Source organism: Nansenia antarctica (assembly GCF_963989245.1).
Source record: "Nansenia antarctica genome assembly, chromosome: 5".
Lineage (NCBI taxonomy): Eukaryota > Metazoa > Chordata > Actinopteri > Argentiniformes > Microstomatidae > Nansenia > Nansenia antarctica.
Genome location: NC_137690.1, coordinates 31,839,938 through 31,857,445, shown reverse-complemented (window position 1 = coordinate 31,857,445; position 17,508 = coordinate 31,839,938). Strand labels below are relative to the sequence as shown.

The following is a 17,508-nucleotide window of genomic DNA, read 5'->3' as shown; positions in this document are numbered from 1 at the left end:
TGAGAAAGACACCTTGGAACCTGTCTAAACATAGGATTGTCGACTGATATACTACAGCTCAGATGTCAGGATTCACACCTGGTTCTGGAGATGTATTCAACACTGTGTTGTGTGAAAGATGCGCATCCCCCTTCAGACACACACACACGCGCACACGCACACACACACACACACACACACACACACACACACACACACACACACACACACACACAAATGTTAGCAAGCAAATTCATTACACATTTTAATGTGTGTGTGTGTGTGTGTGTGTGTGTGTGTGTGTGTGTGTGTGTGGTGTGCATCTTATGTGTGAGTGAGTGATTGGGTACACACCCACACACACACACATAAATGTTGGCGAGCAAATTCATTACACTGTGTGTGTGTGTGTGTGTGTGTGTGTGTGTGTGTGTGTGTGTGTTTGGCGTGCATCTTATGCGTGAGTGAGTGATTGAGTATATTCCTGCAAGCTTGCGTGTGAACTGTATTTCCTCAACCATTGCTACACAGCGAACAATATTAAGATGTGATTGGGAACATTTACAGAGCAGTCAACAATATATTCCAAAAATGTATACATTATTTCAGTAATGATTTATATAGGCAACATTTTTGACAGCACTATAATATTTCCATTTAATGGAATAATTATGAAAAATATTATTTATGTTTATATTATATTGTTATTATATTATATATTGCATTATATTACTTGTCTGCACAAAGACCTCTGCATAGGTTTCTTATTCGTGTTCTCAGTTAAAATACTGAAATACAAAATAATAGATTTCCCGAGGTCAAATCACTTAATCGTGAGATTATCAATCATTGGACAAAAACAACCAGTCCGAATTCTATTTTTTTCGTCACTTTTACCATAAAAGCATCCACCACACACCAAGCTCTGCCCATAACCAAGAGGTCATATACCACCGACCACCTGACTTCCCAGAAAATATTTTACACAGATAAGAAGGGAAACCAAACATTTCCCCCCAAAGGATATCATTCCTCACATGAAATGGGACAGTTGTGTGATATTTCCACAGGGTCAAACTATTCTATGCAATGCATTCTCCTTTTCAAGTCCTCTGAGAAATGCTTTGTTGTCAACAATAATACTTGCTTGAAATAATGGATTCCTCCGGGATCATGGTTTGAGACTGTCATGGTCCAATAGGAAATGTCATGATTTATAGAAATGTAGTATGTTTCCCTTCAAACGCAGCTGCGTCGGGGTCCCGAGGTAAAGGAACAGGACGCCGTGCGAAGGTTGACCTCTGACTGTTAATGACTGGTGAAGGTATCAAAGGTTAAATAATGTTTCCACTTTAAAACGACGACTAATTGATCGTATAATTTCTGTTTAGGGTACGAAAACCAACATCAGAGCAGGGAGGTGGACGTGGCATTCACCAATCTATTGTTCTCTCACAGGCACTCTAGTTTAAGGCAAATCATATTTTTACGTTTTACTTTTTTGTTGTTGTATTTTCCAATATCAAGAATTATATTCATTACGATCAAGAATTATATTCATAACGTTCGAATACAAATGATGAACACACTAACAATATTGATTATCTAATGACGAATAAATACAGCCTGGGCAAGAACAATTATTTCGATTAATGTTATTAGGCTACAGGCTACGAACTATTACGCTATTAAATAACTTAAATGATTCAATATAGACGTTTTAATAGATAATGCAATTCAAGAAGAGCCTAAATGTTATTTCAAGGAAAATACTTAAGAAAGACGTTACGAAAGGTTTATCAAAATACCTGATCGTCATGGAATTGGTGAATATGGACATTCTAATTCTATGTATATCATGGATACACACTATAGGCCTACGGTCATTTCTAATGCCCCCAAAAATCATGAATTAATAATAAGAGTAGGCCTCGGCCTTTTATTAGTAATAATGACAGTGACAACTAACCTACAATTTTATCATATACTATTATCATATTGTTAAAGAACAATAATACGAGCATTTTATTATTGTGTGTAGCCTACTGTTTATTAATAGGCTTACTGCGCCAATTATTATATTATGAAATGACTAATTATTACTAATAGTATGATTATTAGGCTATCATAACAATATTGTAGATAGATTGTAGATTTGGGGGTTTTATAAACACAAGCCCACATTTCCCTGAATTCCAATATTCCGGGTTCCTGTGACCTCGACAGGAAGCAGCAGTCTGGAGAATTGAGGCTCCCTTCGCGTGAGCCGAACCTCCGCTGGCCGTAATGAGAAGTGGCCCATCAGGAAGGCGAGGAGGACACCGAGACCCGCCAGGACTCTTCCGTTAGGTCGACCCAGCTGTGTTTACCCGCGCGCCGCCTCGCCTTGATGTGACAGGGCCAGTGGTCGGCGAACCTGTGCCACTCTCCGACTGTCAGATAGCTGGGGGGGGGGCCGGCAGGTGAGGACAGGGTCCATGGCCGTGCAACTGACGACTAACTACCGCTTTGACACAACAAAGGGATCTCACAGCAAGCAGTTATTTAGGCATATGCGCAATATATCCGAAATGCTCCAAAATATATGCCGGAAATGAGTTCAGACGTCTAGAATCCCAACTGGCCGTTTAGGCCACACATTACATATCGCTAGGCCTATGCAAATCCAACGGGTGTAGTAGCCTATCGAAATTCACATAACGGCAGTCCCAAACAACATATAGGCTAGGCAGAGAGGCTACTTAATTCACGCGTATTTAACTTGTATTTATTATCTGTTTACTATCTGTTACACTATCTGCAACCTTGCCCCTACAGGTCAGCCTATAAAGAAATAACGCCAGCTTGAGGAAACAAATGGTAGTGTAATTACTTATTGGTCTAGGTCTATAGGTCTACTAAAAGAGTGTTCTTGTTCTTATGTTCTTGTTTTGCAAGTAGGACCACACGTGTCATAAACAAATCATTACAAAAACAAGTTTTAATCCACATCAGAAAGTCCACATCAGTGAATCCACATCACAAACTAAAACTACTTCATAGTGGTCCATAATTATCTGTGTGATATGTTTCCAATTCCATTCCTTTAAAGGCATTTTGATGTTTATTACAATATTTAATATACAAATATACTACTTACTACTGTTTTCTTCATATTCACCTCATAGGCACTGACATGCATTCCAGTATTTTTCCCACAGCATCTAATCTCATGTTTTAAAGTTGAGTGGACATGTCTCAGACTGAACCTATATAGAAGAATCATAATCAAAGTAAAAAAAAAAAAAAAAAGAGAAAAGCCTAGAGTGAAACCTTCAGTATGTGCACAGATGTCTAAGATAGGGTGCCAAGTGCTTGCCATGGACGTATGAGGTAGAGGAGAAGTGCTTGCCATTGACGTATGAGGTAGAGGAGAATGAATGATAATGCAACCGAAGGCATCGTTTGACACTCTGCTGCATCTGGAACATCTGTTGTGACAGGCCTATCATGCGTTTGCTCCAGTTTGTTTTACCTTTGTGTACATTTCTTCTGCCGCACCTCTGCGGCTTGGCATATCTGGGGACAGATATTAAAAACAAGCGAGGAGGTAGACCTACTGGAGTCGTTTACCTCAAAGCGCAGCACGTGTTTCACATTTTCCCCAGCTTTTCAGCGAGCAAAGCTACTACAGTTTATGTTCCATTTGCCGTCGCTGACGGATGCTTTATGCTGAATATAAAAACACATCATCACCAGAGAGAGCCGACCGCGATACATTCGTATTAATGTTTGCATATAATAAATACAACACCAGCCGGCCCACATAGCACGGTATTCACCTGCACTCGAGCAAAAATATGATTATTTTAATAAAAATCTGTTTCAAATTAATCCAGATTTCATAAACATTCACCCTCGGTTCATCTCATCTGATAGTCACCACCCCCCTGTAATCCATCCCACCCTTCACACACCGAGGGCTATTAAATCCCTTTGGTATAACAACACACAGCCACAGACGCTTGACTGAGCGAAAGAAAACACCCCAGCGCCATGTCGGCCTGCCTGACCCCTGCCCTACAAGGCCACGGAGCACACACGCTAGGTGAGAAATGAAGCACGGGGCCTATTGTGTCTCCGCCGCCGCTGTGGGGGTCCTCTCCATTTATTGACTTCCTAAATGATCTATTATGAGGTGATTTATGACAGCCCCCCCCCCCCTGATCGTAGGTTGTTGCTCTGTTTCAGCTCACACATCTGCAGCGACGGAGTGAGGGCATTTGATTTATCAGAGAATGGACGGAAGCCTCCCCACACCACCTTTGTTATTTGTTCAAAGTGGACCAGGAGAAGTAGGAAGCTATTATAGACGCAAGATGTCACCAACAGAGGTCACAGACAAAGGTAGGAGAAGCAGGGAGGAAGACAAGGACAGAGTAATGTACCGGGGGGGGCTTGATGTAATGAACAGTGTCTTTCCGCTGGCTCGGCGGCTTGCTGCCATTATGCAAGTCTGGGGCCTTTGATTTCTGTGGCCTTTTTCCTGTAAAGTATGATGAGCTCCTCAAGTCTGGGGCATCCCAGGAGACAGAGCCTTTATGATGCAGAACGTCTGCGAGGCGTTTGAAGTCCCGTCGGCACGGAGATGTAACTCATTAAGCTCCCATGCTACTCGCTGACTCACAGGGGTATTATTAGAGATAGCATTTATACTCAGTAGGAAAACAGGACTCTGGTGTTTTCTCTGGGAGGTTGACAACAAGTAAGGCGCCTCAAATGACAAATGGTGATTCAAAGGGAAGATACAGCTAGAATATACTGACTGGAAACTCGTTTTCTCGAATTACCGATTAATTAATGAGAAGGATTGGTCATATACTGAAAGTAAAGTAATGAAAATACCCTATATATACACAACTATAACAACCCCATTCAAGGGTTTAAGAGGTCAATAATTGACACATCATAATGCAGCCAAATACATTTTTTGTTTTACTAGAAAATGTTTATAAAAAGCAGCGTTAATTCAAATCTTATGTATTCATGGTGGAATTCTTAAACAAAAGCAAAAGTCTTGATTTACAAACATAATCCTTTTCCCTGTGAACAGACTCAACATCTCACATTTATATAGATAACAAACAGAAACGCATTTAGTAACCAATTGAATACCGGTGTATGTGTTCTCTGACTTTGTCCATACAGAAAGCTCCTCTTGTTGAAGGATGATTGTTCACTGGATCTACTCAACAAACAGCTCTGTCTTCTCTGTCCACCTCCTGTGATTAACCTTGTTTGACAAATGCAGAGTAGGTCAGACCGGAGGGCAATGTTAAACTAAGGCCTGGTAGAAAAACAACAGTGGATTACACAGCCACTCAGGTGTGACTTATACCTCAAATTCAAGTCCACTGAAGCAAATCTCCTACCAGGTAAGCAAACAGAACGAGCATTTCTGACCAAATAATAAAGAAAAATTCCTCCATGTGGGTGTCGGTGAATTGTTACAAATAATAACTGTCAATCTGGACTTATTTACAGCTTTTGTTTGATAGTACAAAGACATCACCATAGCTTGTTCTTAGCAGAGTTTTAGCAACGTTTTCAACGTTAGGATGAGCTGCAACATGATCACTGACTCCATGGGGAAGAGAGACACGTGTAGGAACACAACCACAGTGGGAGTGTGGGGGTGGAAGGGGATCTCTTGCACATCCACATCCACAGCTCACCGGCTCACCACAGTGTCCTGGTTGTATATGGACCACAGGCTGATGCGCTTGTCCTTGGACCCAGCGGCTAGGAGCCTGTGGCTGGGGTCCTGGTGGTCGGAGAAGGCCACGCTGAGCACCATGTCTGTGTGGTGCTGGAGCACAGCCAGAGGCCGGAGCTTCTTCCAGCCAAACACGCGGACACGGTGGTCCCAGCCGGCCGACGCCAGGATCTTACGGTCCCCCCGGATACACAGCTGGGAGATCCCAGGGTTGACCAGCGGCACAGGGTCCTGAATCTGAGGAGCCACAAAAGGCCAGGAGTTAGAGCAGAACCACAGGAGGCCTAGATAACAATCTACAGGCTGCTCTCAGAGAGAGAGCATCATTCATTCATGCACGCGCACGGCGCGCGCGCGCACACACACACACACACACACACACACACACACACACACACACACACATATACACACACACACACACACATGGTAAACATAAGCAAGACATATCAATGTACAACAATGTACAGTCTCAATTTCCCAGTACAAAAAAATAATTACATGAACACATTTCTGTTCCAGCAATTGAGGAAATAATTATGTTGTAAAAGCGGATTCATTGCGCAAGAAAGCGGGAAAGAAATTATTATCAAACATCAATTAGGTCACCGAGTTACTTAATCATTCCCATCTGGGTAAGTGTGGGTAACACAAACAGAGACAGAGAGAGAGAGACTATCAGCTGATCTGATGATTGAGGTCCAAGTGGAGAGCCTGCATCGCTGTTGAACCTGGCCAAGAAAGCTCCACCGACAACTCCAGGGACTCAATCATCGGGCATAAAACATTACGGCACGGGATGGTGCGAGCAAACCTCTCTCAGCCCCACTATTTGGTTTGGAGTTAGAGGGCGTTCTTCAAGCGCGATGGAGCCAACGAGTTACCTTTGTCACTTTACACGAGAGAGAGAGAGAGAGACCGTCTCGCTGAAATCCTTGTTTGCAGAACCGTGTTTTCTTTAAGCACCTCTGATGAATTACGTTGGCAGTGAAAGGTCCGGTCAACGGGGAGACGAGACCGATGAACACACAGCTGTAATGGCTGCCTGCTAAAGATTACCCCCGCTCCCCATTCCCTGTGATCTACAATGTCCCTGAGACTGTATTCATCTCTGTAAAAGGGGTAACATTGTGACATTATGATAAAGGATGGCAGATAGATGACCGTCGTCTGGAACGACTGCCTCTGGCATTCCAGTGGGGTAGGGGGGGGGAAGCGTACGTGCTTTTAAAGCAGAGCTACGCTTGGTGTGTCGGTGCAGGGAATGGGAACATCTGGCCCGAAGCTGAAATCAAACTGGACAGCGTAAAATTGACTTCATAAGGCGGGTGTCCTCGGAGACGGATGGACTCGTGCGTTCGGAGAGGTCGGAGAATTTATCGGCGTGCTCCTGTTCCGGCCCTGGAAAATTAAGAGGCAGGTTCACTGCTGCATGTGGAAGATATAAGCCAGGTACTCAGGAGCCCAAGTGGATAGTGGAATGCACCGGGACAAAGGACCGAGCAGAGCAATGTCATTGATCAAAAAAGCAACCAACACAAAAGAAGAAATTGCACTAAGGATCGCTGATCACTGCGGGATATCGGTATATATACTAGGTTTTTTAATAGAATTTGAGTGTGAGTATATTTACGTATCGTCGTGGAGTTAAATGTGTGAAACTGCGTGGAAGTACCCTTACGCGAGACACCTACAACGCGACAAAATGGCGCTGAGGGGGGTGAACGATGGATCGTTTCGGAACGCCAATATTACCTCAAGAAGTTGGTATGCCCAAACCCCTCTCCCATCTGGTTTGCATTACCAGATCTGATAATGATAGGTTTAAGTGTCTATTTTTGTTTGTTTTGCTTCCCATAGTTTGTGTCAGGAAAAGCCATCTGTTTAATTAAGGGGTCAGTTGTAAAGCAGTAAATGGCTGGTGGTCATGTAGTTAGTTAGTCAGTGTCGCTGTCCGCGGTTGGAAACACTAATTCTTTACTTTCTCCAGTCTCACGATTTGCTGAGAAAATGGCCGCAGGGCTGTCCTCTAGAAGAACCTTCTAGAGAGGGTCCTATCCCTCACACCCTCCCCTCCTATGACCAAGGCACTTCCTCCGGCGAGAGCAGTGATCTACTAGCGGTGTCATTAGCCCCAGCTCCATCATTAATAAAGTCCATTAGCTCTGTCCTGGGACTGCAGGCCTTCCATTCCTTGACGCCAGCCTCCCTTCACCTCACTATCAAGTTCTCCTCATCATGAAAATCAGTCTTTGGGCCTCATCTTTCATTTTTCTGTTTGAGAATTCCTTTCCTGGCTTGTGTACACATACGCACACGTGCGCACACACGCACACACACACACACACACACACACACATCCACACACACCAGGCCTCCTGTCTCAGCCATCATGATTGCCTCCAGCTCTGCTCTACAGCTGGGCCCACAAGAGTTTCCCTGGTTTACGCCGGTCGGTTCCAATAAAAACTCCCAGGTCCAGATCGTTCGCTCTCGACCGATTTGCGGAAAGACAGGCACGTTCAAAAAGGAGCGTCCGTCCGCTTAGTGTCCTCTCTCTCTACGGCCCGTCTCTTGGCAGAGCGCTGACTTACACGCTGATCTATTGAAACGTCCCATCATCGCTCGCTCACTCGAGCTTGTCCGTGTCGGGAGTTCCTTCTTTCTTTTCTCTTTTTATTTTTTTCGCAGGTATTTCTTGACACACCCCAGTCCCGAATCACACTCCGGCAGCAGGGAGATTACAGCCTTTTGTCACCTGGGCTGTCAAAGAGTTCCAGGGCTTAACAGACAGGAGGTGATTGTGTCAGACAGGTGAAAGCTACGTTACGTTTTTTTCTTCTATTTATAAAAAAAAAAAGGAGAATATTTCTTGCACGCCTCAGAGGAACTGTGAGGGGAAGTGATCCAAGTCATCCGTCGCCCCGTCCCCCCATCCCCCCCATTCCACATTATGGTTTAGTCCGTAATGACCTGACCTCTGCTCTCCATTGGTTGATGGATGGGGAATTCTTGGTACACAGGAGACATGATGCAGGTATTGGGGACTTGGGTGGGGGGAGGGTGGATGCTTTGCATTCTGGAGGTAGGGGCGGTGGAGATGGCAGTGATGTGGTTGTGGAGCTCCACCTGTGGGAGCTGTCATCATGTCTCAACCAGCGCCCACAGTCAGCCATGCTTGATTTATAATGCTAATCTCTCCCTCCCTCACTCTCTCTCTCTCTCTCTCTCTCTCTCTCTCTCTCTCTCTCAGACTGGATGAACCCGTCTCTCTCTCGGCCTGTCAGTAAAGTGAGCTGCAACCTTTCACTGGTGGGACTCAAAACACATCCACACCCACACACCCATTCTACTGGGAAGCAGTCACAAAACACTGACACACTTGCCAAAAATGCATTCATGAAGAGAAACAAAAACAACAGAAAAAAAAGCTCAAAGATGCTTCATTCCTAAAGCAAAGATAGCAAGGTTAACAAACCACATCCCCGGAGATAAAGGCTCCCTGGCAGGCATGTGTAACACATTACAGCTCATTCCTCAGTGTGTCTGTCCTTATCAGCGTTCGATAAGCCCCGTTTTCAGAGGGCTTCACCTCCGCTGCAGAGCAGAGCGCCCATCAGGACCCCGCTGGTTTCTGTCAAATTTAGTTTCCCTCTGCAACTCCGACACGGTGGGCAGTCCGTCCGTCCCTCCCTCCCTCCCTCCTTCACCTCACCCGCCCGGCCGGCCGGCCCGGACTCTTCGACTACGGTGGGTGGTGGTGTGTGTGTGTGTGTGGGTGTGTGTGTGTGTGTGTGTGTGTGTGTGTGTGTGGAGGGGGGGGGTGATTTTGTGGAGTGGGTCCAGTGGCACTTGCAGCCGCTCCTCAGCCGTTTATTGCGGGCCCCCCTACTGTGAACCACTGTTCCCTTTATGGCAGATGTGTTTTTTGTTTGGTTAACGGCCTCCGAGGTCGTGATATTTTTATGACCTCTCGTGGGGTCGTTCATCAGGGGCCCGAGACCGCCCGGGCCAGCCACCCGGGGCAGATGCCGCTCGCTAGCTACCGCCGCACAAAAATACTTTTGTGGGAAGAAACTGGGGACGGCTGTCTGGACGTCACACTGCGCTGCACTCCAGTATAATTTAAAAGCCCCTGCTGGATCCTTTTCCCTAGCTTCACTCTTTCTTTTTTTCCTTTCTTTCTTTTTTTTTTTACATCTTCTCCAGGATGACATATTAAATCAAAACGCTCATGCTCGTCGCAAAATAAACCGAATAACCAGGCTCCTCGTTTTCAGTAGATTGAATCAGATCCTTTCCCAGTTGTTATTGTAGACGCATTTTCAGCAAAAAAACTAAACAAAAACGGAGGCTTTTTTTGGGGGCGAATATTTCTAATTCAAGCGATTCTAATTCATTTTGCCCAAAAAATTGCTCTGGAAAGAATAATACCCCTCCACAGTGCAGGACTGTAGTATATCAATCCCAGCGTCGCCTACACACTGATTCATGGGAGGCTGCGTGAAATATTGGACCCTGTTTCTTTTACCTCAGGAAATCAACAGGAAACAGAGCGTCGCCATAGCAGGAGAGTGATGGGATCTCCTAGATGTTAAAGTCACTACGGCAGCTAGACCAGAGAAGGAGGAGCATGCTCCCCACTAGCCTAGCGTAGCGTTTATGGAGCAAGCCTAGTGTGTGTGTGTGTGTGTGTGTGTGTGTGTGTGTGTGGGTGGCTAGCGGTCTGGGAGTGACACCCCAGCCCTGGCCTGGCCCCTGCCAACGCCATGTAACCAGCGCCTGATTTATGACCTGGAGTCCTGTGGAGAAGTCTTCCCCTGGACCCAATGTTTTCCCAAAGACCGGAGAGAGCCGGAGAGAGCCTGTGGAGAGGCGAGAGGCCAGGGCTCCCCTCCTCCCCCCGCCCCTCACTGACCTGGAGGCCGCGCTGTCCGTCAAGCGTCCAGGAGGACAGGCTCTTCTCCGAGGAGCCCGACACGCCCCTCCGGCCGCAGGGGTCAAAGTCCAGGCACATGACGGGCTCAGGGTGGGCCGCCGCACGGCTCAGCACGGCCTTCTGGGACACGTCCCACAGCGCCAGGGAGCCGTCCTCGTACCCGGCCAGGAGGAGAGGGCCGGAGCCAGAGTCAGGCTGGACGGAGAGAGAGAGAGAGAGAGATGGAGAGGGAGGGAGGGAGGGAGGAAGAGAGAGAGAGGGATGGAGATGGAGAGAGAGAGAGAGGGAGAGAGAGGGAGGGAGATGGAGAGCGAAAGAGAGAGATGGAGAGAGAGAGAGGGATGGAGAGAGAGAGAGAGAGGGAGGGGAGAGAGATGGAGAGAGAGAGAGAGAGAGAGACATAGACAGGGAGAGAGGAAGAGAGGGAGACAGAGAGAGATGTGTTGAGCACCACAGAAGCCCAGGGTAGTGCAGCAGAGCAGGGGTTATCTCCCTGACACCCCGGGACCCTCCGTGCTCCATTACTCAGCCCCCCGCCTCCCCCCGCCTGGCAGCCTGTTACTGCCCTCCTCACTGCTCATCTGGATGTCTGCAGGAGGGTCCCCACACTCAGCACACAGTAGCACACACACACACATACACACACAACACACACACACACACACACACACACAACACACACACACACACACACACAAGATGAGCGCGCACACACACAGACACACACACACGAGCACACACAAACACACACGATCACATGCACACTCACACCAAACGCACCCAAAAAAACGACAACAAAAAAGCACACTTGCACTCCACTGTAACACACACGGCCAACCTCTTGTCTGGCCTGTGTGAGGGATCCCGTGTGTTATCTGTGGGAGAGGACAGGCGTGTGTGTGTGTGCGTGTGTGTGTGTGTGTGTGTGTGTGTGTGTGTGAAGGATCCTGTGTGTTATCTGTGAGAGAGGACAGGCGTGTGTGTGTGTGTGTGTGTGTGTATGTGTGTGTGTGTGAGGGATCCTCTGTGTTATCTGCGGGAGAGGACAGGCGTGTGTGTGAGTGTGTGTGTGTGTGTGAGGAGGAACACAGTGGAGAGCTCATAAATCAGTTTAGTGGATAGTAGTATACTATAGAACACAAAGGTGAGCTGGTAAAAGCGGAGGGGGGCTCCATATATCACCTCACCGCCGCAGGGAGGGAAGGAGGGATGGGCTGGGGAGATTTACTGTAGGAGGAGGAGGAGCGTCTCCCCTCCTCCCCCTCCTCCCACCATTCATCTCCCTCTGCAAAGCAGAAGCACACCTCCCCCTCCGCCGAACCCCACCTCCGTCGGCAAGACACCACCCCTTCACATCCACCTCCACCTGACGTTTTATGCAAATCGGGGCCGAAAACGACCCCCATCATCATCCCCATCACCACCATCATCATCATCATCGTTATCATTGTACGTCTTAAGATAGAACGGCAGCGTTGCGGTGGTGCTGCCCAACCGGTTCAGAGGGAAGTCAGTTCACTCTTCCTGTATCCCGAGAAAAAATCCCTGCGCGGAGCCGACCCGCCACGACTCAACGGTATTGTTTACACTCCCTCTCTCTTGTGCCCCGGCCGCATACTTGTCCCATCTTGGCGTACCATCTGGCCTCGAGCGATAGCTAGCTAGCGTGCGCCCCTGCGTAAAAAAGCCTGAGCTCGCGCGCTCGAAAGGGGAAGAGAGAGAAATTCTTTCCATATGTGTAAGGGGGCCAAAAGAGCCCAAGACACTGTTTTTTCTTTTTCTTTCACGGGTCTCTTTTTCTCTCTCTCTCTCTCTCTCTCACACACTCTCACACTCACACTCTCTCTCTCTCTCTTTCTCTCTCTCTCCTGACTGAACGGGGTATATATATATTACTCTCTTTTTCCCGAAGCCCTTTTTGAAACAAATTATAGACAGAGTCGTTGTATCCCCTTCTAAACACGTCACTAACCGAGGCGATGCGATTGAGATTTAGGAAAACAAATAAAAAACACAAGTGAAAATCAGTGGCCCCGTGCCGGGGTTCCCCTGCCGGCTGGGGCGCTAAGCGTTCCCGTCTGCTGGCCCCTCTGGCCCTGCCACTTCACTTAAAGTGTAGGAGCTCCTTGATTGATGATGTCACGGGTCGGAGGTCACAGAACCCTGGGCAGACACCTAATTCATTATATCCTCCTCCAGCGTCGGAGAGCTCTCTCTCTCTCTCTGTCTCTCTCTCTGTCTCTCTCTCTCTCTCTTTCTGTCTCTCTCTCTCTCTCTCCCTCTCTCTCTCTCTGTCTCTCTCTGTGTGTCACTCTCTCTCTCTCTCTCTCTCCCTCTCTCTCTCTCTCTCTGTCTCTCTCTGTGTGTCACTCTCTCTCACTGTCTCTCTCTCTCTCTTTCTGTCTCTCTCTCTCTCTCTCCCTCTCTCTCTCTCTCTGTCTCTCTCTGTGTGTCACTCTCTCTCTCCCTCTCTCTCTCTCTGTCTCTCTCTGTGTGTCACTCTCTCTCTCTCTCTCTCTCTCTCAGCTGGAGTAGTAAGGGGGCTCACAACGCTCCGGGGAAAACTTTTATCGTTCTCGCCTCAAGTTGGGCGAGAGGCAATGAAGTCGAGTCACCGAGACACTGGGACGTTTTGGGAGGTTGTTGTACTGGATGACAAGTGTTCGCTGTTCGATAACCCCTTAAACCGCCACCCCCACCCCCCTACCGCCATTGACTGTACATCAGAGGAAGGTCGGAGGAGGTAGAAATCGGAGGACGGGGGGCCGGGGGCGAGGGTGTCATTGTCACGCGAGGAATGGAATGAGGGATGGGGCGTCAACTGTGTATGAAACACGCGTGCGTTGGATATCGTTTCTCGTTCTGTCACTCCGTGCCTTACGATGAGCCGGTGTCCTCCGGTTTCTGCCTCCGCCGGCCTCCCTCATCCAACCGTCTTTTTCCTCCTCTGGACCGTCTCTCAGCAGGCCTCTCTCAGTCTAGACCGTCAGACCCGCAGGCCTCTCTCAGTCTGGACGTCAGACCAGCAGGCCTCTCTCAGTCTGGACGTCAGACCAGCAGCCCTCTCTCAGTCTGGACCATCAAACCAGCAGGCCTCTCTCAGTCTGGACCATCAGACCAGCAGCCCTCTCTCAGTCTGGACCATCAGACCAGCAGCCCTCTCTCAGTCTGGACCGTCTCTCAGCAGGTCTCTCTCAGTCTGGACCGTCAGACCAGCAGCCCTCTCTCAGTCTGGACCGTCAGACCAGCAGCCCTCTCTCAGTCTGGACGTCAGACCAGCAGCCCTCTCTCAGTCTGGACCATCAGACCAGCAGCCCTCTCTCAGTCTGGACGTCAGACCAGCAGCCCTCTCTCAGTCTGGACCGTCAGACCAGCAGCCCTCTCTCAGTCTGGACGTCAGACCAGCAGCCCTCTCTCAGTCTGGACCATCAGACCAGCAGCCCTCTCTCAGTCTGGACGTCAGACCAGCAGCCCTCTCTCAGTCTGGACCATCAGACCAGCAGCCCTCTCTCAGTCTGGACTGTCTCTCAGCAGGTCTCTCTCAGTCTGGACCGTCTCTCAGCAGGCCTCTCTCAGTCTGGACCATCAGACCAGCAGCCCTCTCTCAGTCTGGACGTCAGACCAGCAGCCCTCTCTCAGTCTGGACCATCAGACCAGCAGGCCTCTCTCAGTCTGGACCATCAGACCAGCAGGCCTCTCTCAGTCTGGACCGTCAGACCAGCAGCCCTCTCTCAGTCTGGACCATCAAACCAGCAGGCCTCTCTCAGTCTGGACCATCAGACCAGCAGGTCTCTCTCAGTCTGGACCGTCAGACCAGCAGGCCTCTCTCTCTCAGTCTGGACCGTCTCTCAGCAGGTCTCGCTCAGTCTGGACCGTCTCTCAGCAGGCCTCTCTCAGTCTGGGCCGTCTCTCAGCAGGTCTCTCTCAGTCTGGACGTCAGACCAGCAGGTCTCTCTCAGTCTGGACCAGCAGGCCTCTCTCAGTCCGGACCAGCAGGCCTCTCTCAGTCTGGACCGTCTCCCAGCAGGCCTCTCTCTCTCAGTCCCGTAGTGTCCGATCGCGTCATCCACACCGCTCGCGTGGGTCTGAGACTAGGCTAGGTGCCAAGCGTCTGTGGGTCTGAGACTACGCTAGGCGCCAAGCGTCTGTGGCCTCACGCGCGTGCGAGGGCGGCCCAGTGGACAACGTTTCCATTCGTCGGACTTTAGCAGAGTATGGTTTTCGCTTTCACTTTCCGTCAGGTTTCGCTACTCCTTGATAATCTACGGAGGTCTACTGCTGCTGCTGATAATGATGATGATGATGATGATGATTTCACGAGAGGTATGGTAGGAGCATGTGTCTGACATACTCAACATGTTCATCATCAGTCTCCTCACAGGGACCCAAGACTACAGCAGGTCCCAGACCAGCAGGGCCGCTCCGGGTCAGGGAGAGAGGGAGAGGGAGAGGCATCGACATCAGTGATGTGACTACATTACACTCTTTGACAGAACCCAAAAAGCAGTTCCACATGGAACCCAGAAAGGTTCGACGAAGGGACAAATTTCTCTCCGCAGGGACACCGTGGAAGAAGCCCTTTTTGGAAGCCCACTTTTTGTTGTAGTGTAGGACAGAGGGGGTGGGATGGGGGGGGAGGGGTGGGTGGGTGGGGCTGGGCACTTTGGCACATAAGGAACCGATCGACGTCCTGCTGCCCCGCTGTCCGCCACCGACGGATGATGTCATGGCTGCGGGGCGATGAGCCGATGAGAGTGATGGATATCTGTATAGGAACATTTCCTCCTTGCCGGCAGCCTCTGTTCATGTTAAAAGCCTCGCACGTCGTACATCACGACTGACCCCCCCCCCCCCCTGCCCAAACACATATGGATGCACTCTCTCCCCCCCCCCCCCCCAGGTCTGCTGTTGCTGCTGCTTACACTCTTCGCTGCCGGTCGGCCCCAGCCAATCCCTTCCAGACCCCCACGCCGAAAGGGTAACTTCAGAGAGGGTGGGGGGGTGGGGGGCTTGTAGAAATGAGTTAAAAAAGACGCCAGTCGCCAAAAAGAGAAGCGCCGCTTTAAAACGCCGTTTCATTCTTTCCGAGAGTCCGGCGGAGAGAGATAGAGAGAGAGAGAGAGAGAGAGAGAGGAGCTTTAAAGGCCCACCCATAAATCTGTTTGCAGGTCCTGTCTGTGTGAACATGATGGAGGGTCTCTCCTCCTCATCTCACGGGTGGGGATGAGAGAGAAGGAGAGAAGATGAGGAGAGAGGAGAGAGAGCAGTGTCTGTGGCTTCTCCTATTGTGTGTATGTCTGTGTGTGTGTGTGTGCGTGTGAGGCTGAGAAGACAGCAGGGATCATGTGGATAACAAGACAGGCGTGCTGTGACTGACAGCATGTGGGGGTCAGACAGACAGGGAGTTGTCTGTGTGTCTGTCTGGGAGCTGGATGGCATCGCTCCTAGAGAGATTCTTGGTTAACACATTCACACACAGACACACATGCACACACACACGCACACGCACACACACACAGACACTGACACAGACACAGACACACACACACACACACACACACACACACACACACACACACACGCTCCCTCAAGCAGACTCGCCACCTCCCCTGGCAGGTATGATGTGTGTGTGTGTGTGTGTGTGTGTGTGTGCGTGTGTGTGTGTGTGTCTCTGCTACTTGGCATAGCTTCGAATTTTCAAAGGAACTCCCAGACAATGACATATTATTCCGGGCCCTTCCGATGAAAGGAATCCAATTAAATCTTCTCACTGTCACCTGGGCTTTGATTTGGATGACAAACGGCCGCTAAGTAAACCTCACTGATATCACATAATGGATCATCTGGGTTTCCTGGCAGTCAAACACTGAAACCACATCTGCATCAGGCGGAAAAGACGTTGCGGGCGACGATCCACAAGACAAACAACCCAAAACAAACCAAAACAAACAGAATTACAGACGGACGCTTTGTACCGACACAACCCGTTGACACCGCCACCCAGACCGCCGCGGGTCGCCACACACCGCCTCGATTTCCCCCCGTCGCCCGCTAAAAAAACCCGGGGCCCAACCCGGACCGCCCCTGCTGTCAAAAAAAACCCGGGCCTCACCGTTTTAATTCATTAAAGTCTTGAGTCAGCGGGAAAAAAATCATAAATACCGCAACAACAACAACACAAAAAACGAAAAACGATATTAATTAAGCGTGCAAATAATTACAGGTCTCTTTTAATGGTTGGGAAGGAGGAAATAAAATCTTTCGACAGTATTTACAAAACAGAGAATGGGGCGAGCTCTTTAGATGCAAAGTGCAGCTGGCGGCTGATATACGGCACTCAACCTCCAGCCGTTCCAGAACGTTCTAATTACAGTGTTGGGACTCGCCGTGGATTGAGAAAGGCGCTGGAAAAAAAAAATGGCCCGGGACAAGTTCTATAGCTATAAATCACCAGGCTCCTGCGTCTCTCTCTCACTCTCTCTCTCTCTCTCTCTCCATGCACGTGTTTGTTGACGTATCTATTATTGCGTCCTATCGCGGGCTTTCCGCCAATCCGTTCAGGAGGAGCGGCGAAAAATAGAACCGTTTAGCAGGAAGAGAGAGAGAGAGAGAAAGAGAGAGAGAGAGAGGGAGAGAGAGAGAGAGAGAGAGGGGAAAACACACACTTACACCTCCTTTTATTGGTTGGAGAGAGTAGAGTGAACTCAAGTCAACTTTTTTTAGTGCAGTGAGCTTGTAAGGTTAATGTGCTGTTGTTTCAGGGCCTGTGGTGGTTGACGTACAGAGGGAGATACTGCTGCTCTGCTGCTGGGGGGCAGAGAAACAGACCTGACAG

General features: G+C 49.0%; 1 protein-coding gene across 1 annotated transcript in view; it reads right to left on the bottom strand.

Moving 5' to 3' along the window:
• Nucleotides 1-5,575: 5,575 nt before the first annotated feature.
• The window catches only part of gnb1l (guanine nucleotide binding protein (G protein), beta polypeptide 1-like), a 22,531-nt gene continuing 10,598 nt past the window's right edge, over nucleotides 5,576-17,508 (bottom strand). Inside the window, exons 5-6 of the mRNA XM_080532675.1 lie at nucleotides 10,653-10,868; nucleotides 5,576-5,971 (exon numbers count right to left, since the gene is read on the bottom strand). Coding sequence (XP_080388801.1) covers nucleotides 5,690-5,971; nucleotides 10,653-10,868 — 498 coding nt within the window. The 3' untranslated portion in view covers nucleotides 5,576-5,689. The remainder of the gene's footprint in view (nucleotides 5,972-10,652; nucleotides 10,869-17,508) is intronic.